General features: G+C 39.2%; 1 protein-coding gene and 1 long non-coding RNA gene across 2 annotated transcripts; one reads left to right on the top strand and one right to left on the bottom strand.

Moving 5' to 3' along the window:
• Positions 1–62: 62 nt before the first annotated feature.
• On the bottom strand, positions 63–4,481 carry LOC125190289. Its single transcript, XM_048087557.1, has 2 exons — positions 4,270–4,481; positions 63–1,528 (listed from the first exon to the last, which is right to left on the bottom strand). Exons 1-2 carry the CDS (start codon positions 4,324–4,326, stop codon positions 1,001–1,003), a joined length of 585 nt encoding a protein of 194 aa, XP_047943514.1. The 5' UTR covers positions 4,327–4,481; the 3' UTR covers positions 63–1,000.
• Positions 4,482–4,630: 149 nt separating this feature from the next.
• LOC125190291 lies at positions 4,631–5,788 on the top strand. Its single transcript, XR_007170897.1, has 2 exons — positions 4,631–4,932; positions 5,045–5,788. It is a non-coding gene; the product is annotated as an uncharacterized LOC125190291 (long non-coding RNA).
• The last annotated feature ends 4,091 nt before the right edge of the window (positions 5,789–9,879 follow it).

The following is a 9,879-nucleotide window of genomic DNA, read 5'->3' as shown; positions in this document are numbered from 1 at the left end:
CTGTGATATGTAGATTGTAGTTCCTTGCATAGATTGACACACAAAAAAGAATTCATAATAAGTCCTCTGCAATTTAGTGACATATTCTTATAAATATGCTTGTAAAGTTGGTACTTAGCTCATGATATCACATCTTGTTACACATAAAATATGCAGCCTTAATACAAAAGAAAGCACATACAATATATATCAGTGTCTGAAATGAAACAATGTTGCAAGAACTAACTGTTGCAAAGCTAAACCTATGCCTCTAAGTCCGTGCTTGATATGATGGAACAAAATAAGAGAACGTAATGGAACGAGGGAACCATTCCATTCTCATTTCTTCTTGTTTTAGATTTTAAAATAACAAAATTATATTGTTTCAATTCAATATTCTTTGCACACACTTGCACACACACAACACATAGTACACACTTTCACACACACAACACATAATTACACACACTGCGCACATACAACAGATAACACACACTTTCACACACACTACGCACATAGTACAAAAGATAATACACACTTTCACACCCAAACACAAACATAACACACACTACACACATATATTACACATTTTATACGCATATTAATTTCATTCCCTTTGTATTTTGGTAGATGAACCAACAGTAAGGTCTTCTCCACTCTTATTTTTTTCATCTTCCGTCCAAGTACTCCCCTCCGTCCCATTTTAGATGACCCCTTTCTTGTCCTGCATTAACTGTCACACTTGCGTTTCTGAATTTTTTTTTGTAAAAATGATAATAAATAGTTAAAGTGAAAAAATAGTAAAAGAAGAGACAGAATAATGTAAAGAAGACCTTTCTCTACCTTATTCTCTCTCTTATTTTACTATTTATCGACTTTAACTATTTATTATCATTTTTACAAAATGAGTGCAGAAACGCAAGTGTGAGAGTTAATGCGGGATGGAGGGAGTATTACTTTTCCAAATTAAGTGCGAAAAAAAAGGAGTCATCTTAATTGGGACAGAAAGAGTACAACAATATTAGAGGTGAAAGGCCGATATGACAAGAGTAATGCCAATGGACACAAGCATTACTGCTATCAGAACAATAGGATTGACTGATTTGAATTTCGTGTTGGGAGCAATCGCCATTGTCGATCCTACATAACTCACCGCGATAGCTATCAATGACACCCACATAGCAGACTTGGCCATCCACCTTAGACGAATGTTTCTCGTTGGCCATCCAATGGCGATCAGGAAGATTGTGAGGAGCGCGGAACTAAGTGCTACCATGTTAGTTAGCATCAAATATTTGTATATATTTGGGCGAGTCGATGCGATCACAACATCACCTGCCTTGTGAAATGGCGTGTCTTCCTTCCACTTGCCGCCGGGTGGGTTCACGAGGTTCTTGGATGCTATCAGTGCCATCACTAGTGCCGCCAGTGCCATGCGTGAATACCAAGTAGTTGTGTTTGGAGAGCTCCGGTCCGGGATTTGTATCATCTTCTTTCCCATGGGGTGACGTGTTTCCATGTTTAATTTGACGCTATCCACCAAAGGATGCTACAAAGGATACCAAGTAGTCTGTCACTAATTTGATAGAGTCATTAAATGGAGATCAATATAAATGGAAGGATGTGTTTAGCATGACTATTTATTTTGATATACTACTTACTAATATACCTTATCAACAATATAATTAGGCTGGGTTGTGTTTAATGTATAGCATGACAGGCATGGATCCTCTTTCAAAGCACCACTTGCTGTTCTAAAAAATTGTTTAAGATATATGGTTGTATTAGTTTGTAGTTAATTATTTTTATTTTCCATAATCAGAGAATCATATAATCAGAGTATTATACATTACAAAACATTAATGAACTTGCGTTAAAAAAAATTGATAAAGTTTGATCAAATTCTAGTTATTACACAACTTTAAAAAATGATCAATTATATGGTAAATTTAACATTTTTGTCCATTGTTACATAGTCTATGATTTGAGGGGAATAAGGGCATCCGCAGCGTATCTAGCTGCGGTCCCTATCTCGTCTCCAAGAGACGAGCTGGCATCGAGACGGCGATGGGGCATGCATCTCGTCCCGAAGAGACGAGCCAACTCGTCGCGCGCGGAAGAGGCCGGCCTCGAGCTGGCTCGCCACGGCGCGCGCTGGCGGATGGCATGACGCCCACTCGCTGGCCCGCGAGTAGGTGTTGAATTATGACGTCATAATTTTTTTTTTAAAATTAAAAAATTCGGAATTTTTTTTTAAATGGTCAAATGACCGTTGCAAACGGTTGAATTTTTCAAAATTTTTTTTTAAATTTCCTTTTATTATTCTATAAATACTCCATTCCTCTTCTATTCTCCATTTTACACACAAACACTACACTTATCTATTATTTTCTCTCCATTTGTTAAAAAAATGTCCGGCGATGGAAACTCCAGCGGCGCCGCGGCGGCGGCGGCTCGCTGCGCTCCGGCGGGTTCGACTTGAACTCATTTGACGATTGGGTGAGCATGTACAACTTTTTGGGTACTCCCGGTTCGTCGTCGGGCACCCAAGCCTCGACGACTCCACCGGCGTACCAAACACCACATTTTGATGTGGATGCATACTATCGTCCCTCCCTCCAGAGGTACGGGCAATCCCCGGGATTATCCCAAATTTCGGAGAATTTGGCGGATGAACGCACTTTGGAATACCGGCGGATAGGTGGAGGTTCCGCCAGGATCGGCGTCAATGCCGAGGAGGAAGAGGAGGAAGAGGGCGAGCATGAGGTTGTGGGGGACGGCGGCCGTCATCCATACAGCCAAAAGGAGACGTTGGCTCTGTACGACGCTTGGATCAGCGTCTCGTCCGATCCTATCGTCGGGAATCAACAAACCCACTTGTGTTTTTGGAAAAAAGTCACCAAAGTTTACAACGCACGAAGGCCGAAGAAGACCTTTGCCCACAACGTGAAGATGCTCGGCAGTCATTGGGACCGATGCGACAAAGATGTCAAAAAATTTTGCGCGATATACAGGGCAGTAAAGGCGAATTTGTGAGTCTTCAAAGACGACGTCGGTAAAGATTTCAAGTATGTCGAAGTTTGGTCGCACGTCCACCACCTTGAAAGGTGGGCTGGCGGCGTCGAGTCGGGCTCGGGCTCGAAACGCACGAAGCACACGACGCGTGGCCCCTACTCGTCTAGTGATGGCGGCGAAGGCAACACCTCACAAGAGGGCACGCCAACCGATGATGCAGGGGGGTCTTCCGGTTTACGACCTCGGCCCCAAGGGACCAAGGCGGCTAGAGAGGGGGAGAGGGAGGGGGAGGGGCCGCGGCGAATCAAGCCAGGCGGGCTCGGGCTCCGGCACGGGCTCGAACACCCTAATGTCCATGTACCTGGTCGCCACGATGACTGACACTTCAAAAATGAATCCTCCCAATTTGAAGCCCATATGGATGGAATTGAGCATATGAAAGCTCAACTTGGTATTCAGACTCAATCTAACTTGGGTGCACCGCCGACTTCGGGGGATGATTCGCTGGCGGAGTAGTTTTTATAATTTAATTTAGAGTATTTTAATTATTGTATTTTTAATTTTTTTTAGGATTTTAATTATGTATTTTTTTTTATTTTTTAGGCCTTTAAATTGTAAATTTTATTTTATTTAATGAAGTGTGTTTTTATTAATTGAATTTGTTGGAAATAAAAATAAAAAATGAAATTAAATGAATAGTTAAGGGATGAGATGATTAAAAGATAGAGGATGCAGGTGCTGTCTCTTAGTTAAGAGATGGGCTGAAAAGTACAGTGGGGCCCATGAATAGTAAACAAATGAGACGGTTAAGAGACGGATAAGAGACATGGATGCGGATAACCTTATGTATGCTTTGACAAATGAAACATACTATGTGAACAAAACATTTAGCTATTTAATCAACGTTATTTAACATATATATCTTTAATTTTTATATATAGCATGATGATAATTTTTGCTACGACACAATTGAGAAAAATGCCAAATTTATGATATAATTAGTCATCTTTTAAAGTTACGGCCTACGGGATAGATCATAGATCAGAGTTTGACCAAATTTCCTGATTTTTTAGCAATTTGTTGGAAAGATAAACTCTACCCATGAAAATATGACATGAGTACTAATAAGAAATCCAGAGCCATCTACTAGTAGTGATAGAACTCTGCGACCAGTTTCCTCCCGTGATACGAGAGTTACTACCCCTTGATACTCTGTTTTAATTTTTTCTACATAAGTTAGATAAAGAAGATATGATAAAGGATGAAGTTAAGTACCTCCAGTTTTGCATCCAAAAGCTCATCTCGCGCCACCTCCTCCAGTCCCTTCAACATCCACACTTGTGGTCTCCCTTTCTTTGTATCTTTGTGTATCAAGTGATTTCCTCTTTATTTCTTTCGGCCGTGCCTGGTTGTTGCGTTTGGAGAACGGGGCAGAGCCAGGAATTTTTTGGGAGGGGGACAAAATTTATACACGAAGAGGTTTTAAGAATTTGAGAAATGGCACAGATTAAAGAAATAGTAAAAATTAAAAATAAAAAAATAAAGAAATAAAATTTAAAATGAAAATAATAAGTGGATAGAACCATCCTGCCTACCTCTAGTGTCAATTTCAATGATAGTGCCATTTATACTCCATCATATTGGAGAATTCTAACTTTGAAAATTCTTGCGTTCACTTTCATAGTTTTATATCATGGTGGTCATAGAAAAAGCCAAGGCCCGCACTGTTTAGCCATGAAATGGCCAATTTCAAAACTATACTTTGAGGTGGTTTTTAATTCTGGGAAAGCTGCTAACCCCCTGAATTGAAGGGGAAAATACATTTTTACCCCCCTCATTTTCGTTCCACCCACACCACTTTCCCCCAAATTCTCCCCAACCTGAAAATCCCTTCAGCCCTAGCTCCCATGCATTTTGCACCAAGGTCGGTCGATAGAGGTGAGCATTTCATCTCTATCTCCTTTCTTCAAAATTCCAAAAAAATTAGAAACCAAGCTCAGTTGTTTCTCTCCTCTTTCTCGCGGTTACTCAACATCGTCTCCATCGCTAGTCTTCGCAACACCACCTCCGCCTTCCCACTCGGCGATTCGCGGCTGCTGGCTCCGACACGGCTGGTTCTGCCCGCCGTCATCGCGAGCGGCCGAGAATCCCGAGCAGCTAACCAAGTGAAACTCATCCCTAAAGCTGAGTTTCTTCCTTTTATCTAATTCGAGTTCTTGAAATTGAATTAATTGGATTTGTGATTGTCGAAATAGCTTCAGTAGTTTGTTTGATTTCTGGTTTTGATTCCAATTATCTCGTCTCTAATTCTTAATCTTTATTTAGCATACTGTTAGTTATAGTTTGGATACGGAGGAGCTTGCAGCTAGAGGTGAAGCTATTGGTGTTGATTCAAGCTTTCTTATTTATAACCCCCTCTTGTAATCGGCTTGTGTCGCAATTTCGACGCTATACCATTGGCGGCGATCGAATAGAAGAGAGAGAGAGGAGATGAGTCGGACAACAGCCAAAGTGTTTCTGTTGAGGTCGTTGCTGATGAAGAGATCTGTTTCGTGTAGCGCTGAAGTTTTCTGTCGAGGCACCGCCGGAGATTGAGAAATTTGAAGAATAGAGAAAGCGTATGTGTTGGGAATTTTAATGGGGTCATTTTCGTCAGAATACATAAATAAATAAATTGTTTTATGTCAAAACTGTGTTTATATCTTGCATACTCAACACTGCATTTTAATTTCAATTATGTGGGACCTACACATGTAAATGTGATCAAGATTTATTTATGTTTCTTTCCTATCAAGGAAGGTGAACACGAAGAGAGATTTTATTTAATCTATGCCAGTTATTCTCACTCGTTAAGAGAATTGAGTCTGTAACATCCGACCCTTCTTTAGAGTGTCCACAATAGGTGTGCCACGATGCCCTATTGTAAGCCGAGGCAGTGCAGCGGCAGTGATGGAGGTGCCGGGAACCCGGTGGCGGCGTATGGCCGCAACGGCCTATTGCAAGCTGCGGGACCGCCGCGGCAGTACTTTTCCGATTTTTTTTAATTATTTAATTTTTATCAATAAAACACATATTCATAATTCATTTTTTTCATTTCATTCCAATCTCAAATCTCATATTTTTTTCAAATCCAATTAAAATATATACCGACAATTAAAAAAATGTGAGGCGTGGTTGTGGCGTGGCTGGACGACTTTTTTGTGGTTGAGACATAGTTGTGATGATTGGGCGGACAACTTTTTTTTGTGGATGAGACGTGCATGTTCCACTATTATGGACACCCTTAAGAGCTAACATCCTTGTCGATCACGGTTGGTTCTTTGCCACCACCACTCCGAGTTCTTGTCCACCATTCCATGGGTCACCATTCCGAGTCGGCCCCAACGTATTCGTTGGTCATGGCAAGTTCGTTGCCCGCACTTACTGTACCGAAAAAATACCGAAAATACCGAATTTTCGGTATACCGCACTTTTCGGTACGGTATCATACCGTACCGACAAATTAAGGTACGACAAAGGTATGGATTTTGCATATACCGAGGTATACCGCACCATACCGCATCATACCGCAGTTACGGTATATACCGCAAAATTACGGTATATACCGTAATTTTGCGGTATAAACCGTTAATAATTATATATATTTAATATATTTATTATTTATAAATGACATGAATTATATTTGATTGTAATGGAATTTTATATTTTGGACATTTTCTAGATAGACAAAATGTTATTTTCAATATTTTATACATCAAACCGGTATCATTTGCGGTATACCGCGGTATACCGCAACACGGTACGGTATACCGAAATGTCGGTAAGGTAAAGGTTTTCAAAGATTGATATACCGAATTTTTGGTATACCGCATTGCGGTATACCGAAGAATTCGGTAAGGTATAGGTATGACATTTTCTCATACCGCAGTTTGCGGTACGGTATGCGGTATGAGATTTTTGGTGCGGTATACCGTACCGTGACAACCCTAGTCACAACCTATTAATGCGCATAATAAAGCTGTGTCTATCAAAGACTTCCGTCAATCAATGTTAAAAATTTAAGTCATGATTGGTAGGGGTGATAACTAACCTAGGAATAGAAAAACACTTGAACCAAAATAGAGATTGAAATTTGAAAGTCATATATTTGGAAATACTAGTATAGTATTGTTCTTTTGAAAAAAGGGACTTTAATTTTTTTTTTTCTTCTTCACCGATCAATGGTATTCTGACCACATGCATTTAGAACGAGTGAAAGGGGGTTAAATTTGATGAATTTTGGGGGCACGGATGTGTGTGTGTGGCGGGTGTGCCTGATCGGGTGTGTGCGTGATTTGTGGTGGGGGACGCCATCGGGGCATGTGGGTGTCGGGCATGTTTGGGTGGTGCACTCATGCGTGATACGAATTATTGGTGATTTTGGGAAAGATTATTTGAATAAAAATGGTATGTTAATCATACTTTTATTTTTATTAAGATTTTGAAAATAATCAAGGGGAAAAAGGGGCGTGAGATCGATGATTGATCCATGATTAAACCATTTGGATCTCCTAATTTAAAAAGGGTCTTCGCGCTCTCGCCCCGGGAAACGGGAAAAAAAGTTTTGGTAAAGACGAGGGGGTTTTTTTTAAAATAAGGACGAACGCCGCATTTATTATACCCTAAATGGGTGGGTCGTTACAGTATTAAGTAGTTGTTTGGTACAGAGACTGAAACTATTTTCCCTAGTACATTCAATTTGGGAAAGAGGGGATTAAATCTTTCTCTCCTACTCAGTTTTTCGCAGCCATTGACCCTCCAACACCACACTACTATCAATTTTCCTTCCCTGATCTTTTTCTCCATCTCTGCTGTCTCTATAGGTAACAAAAGAAAAAAAAATGTGTATGTATATGGGTAGGAAGAGGGAGTGCCCGGAAAAGTATTTGCTGAGTTTATATTTATATATATGCGTGTGCGTGTGTATAGATGTGAGTATGAGAGGAAAAGATAATTGTGCAAGTGTGGTCCCTCCCTCCCTATTCATACAGGCATACATACAATATTATGTAGTATATACATTGTGCATTAGATATTGACTATAAACGAAGCTTTCCAATTAATCATTCATACTTTATAATTGTTCATCTTCTTAATTACTAGTGAGAAATATGCTCTATCAGTGGTTATTACCCAACAAAATTGTCTAATGTGCTACACGTAAGGTGACTGAAGATCGTGGTGGATATTCCTTTTTGTTTCTTCCTCACAAACGAATCCTTGTTTTAGTCGTTAATTACCACCTTTTGATAAATATAAATATATCTTTTTGTCTTTGTAAATATGGCATGCTAGGAGTGAAACTTACAATATATCTATGACTTTTGTTATGATTGTAAATGATGATGGTACATAATAATTCGGTGTTTAATGATATGAAGAACGTCTGGTTTTGCATGGTTATACACTCATATGTTAATTTTGAATTTACCATACCTTATGGTGCTAAAAATGTAGCATCACCTATTCGGTCGATCGCCGGTCGAGCAGGGGGTGTTACACCTATGAAGTAGCAGAACCTGTTAGAAACTCAAGGAACCTCGCCGAGGCCCGGGCGCCAGTCATCAATCGGTGGCCTCAAATTCCAGCTGGACTCCAATGCAGTAGAGTGTGCATATCACAACATACGAAACAAACTTTGCATACTTTTAATTCTACGTTTATATTCTTCTCTTCTTTATATCCTTGGATTGTATTACGTCCGGGAAGTGAGTTGAATTGCGCATGACAAGTTTGTTCATGTGCCTAGTTACCATTAATTCTATAGTTAGTAGTAATATTCTCATTCTCTTTTATGTTTCCTACTCCCTCCGTCCCACTTAAAATGACACATTTTTCTTTTTAATTTGTCTCAATTAAGAAATTAAGATGACACATTTCCTTTTTTGGAAACTTTCTCTATCCAATTAATACGCTCAACCATTTTTTTCACCCGTATTAAAATATTCATCTTTCTTTCTCTCTCTATTTTAATATTTACACCCATTTTTTCTTTCTCAAATTAAACACTTTAACCAATAACTCTTAAAATCCCGTGTCAGCCAAGAAATGTGTCATCTTAGCCAGGACGGAGGGAGTAGTACCATGTTGTGCTCGACAAGGGAGTTGTATTAAGTTCGGCAAGTTTATGTTTGTATCCAATACCAACAAATTACACAGTAATGTATAATACTGCTAATAAAGCTAATATACTAACGTCGCATAATATCATTTTCTTACTTATGAGTACACATGCCCAAGGTTCATGAACCGCCAGTTACGGTTCCGAAAAATCTTGAACCAAAACTAAACCTTATTTCGCAGTTACGGTTCTGGCGGCAGTTTTGGATCCAAACTGCTGATTTTTTTGCGGTACCGGTTCGATTTCACGGTTTCGGTCCTGGATTTTTTGAACCTGAACTAGCCCGCAGTTCAAAATGTATGGTTTGAAATTCCATTTTAATTTCGTGGTTCTAATCCAGAACCGTAATCGGCGGCTCCGTTTTCATAGTTAATCGCCGATTCACTAAACCTTGGGCATCTACTTTTGAGTTGGGACAACAATACATACCTTCTGATTAATAAATTCAAATGCTACTAATTCATTATTACTTGTTAATCATCCCTTTATGATAGACACGTTTTTTCGCCATGGAGATTAAGAAATTGACGTTGGTAATAAAATAGATAATGTGATTTGATTTTTTTATTTTCTTTTATTCTGATTCTGACAGATACTATTTAATTTCAATTAATTTTCATTTTTATAGTTCACATTTTTTAGAAATCAATTAAAATTATTTATGCAATAAATAATAAAGAGATGTGAAAATTCTACTTGTGTACTATTCTGCAATAAATAAAGGG

This window comes from Salvia hispanica, chromosome 5 (assembly GCF_023119035.1).
Source record: "Salvia hispanica cultivar TCC Black 2014 chromosome 5, UniMelb_Shisp_WGS_1.0, whole genome shotgun sequence".
Taxonomy (NCBI): Eukaryota; Viridiplantae; Streptophyta; class Magnoliopsida; order Lamiales; family Lamiaceae; genus Salvia; species Salvia hispanica.
The sequence above is the reverse complement of the archived record's forward strand: the minus strand, read 5'-3'. Positions and strand labels throughout refer to the sequence as shown.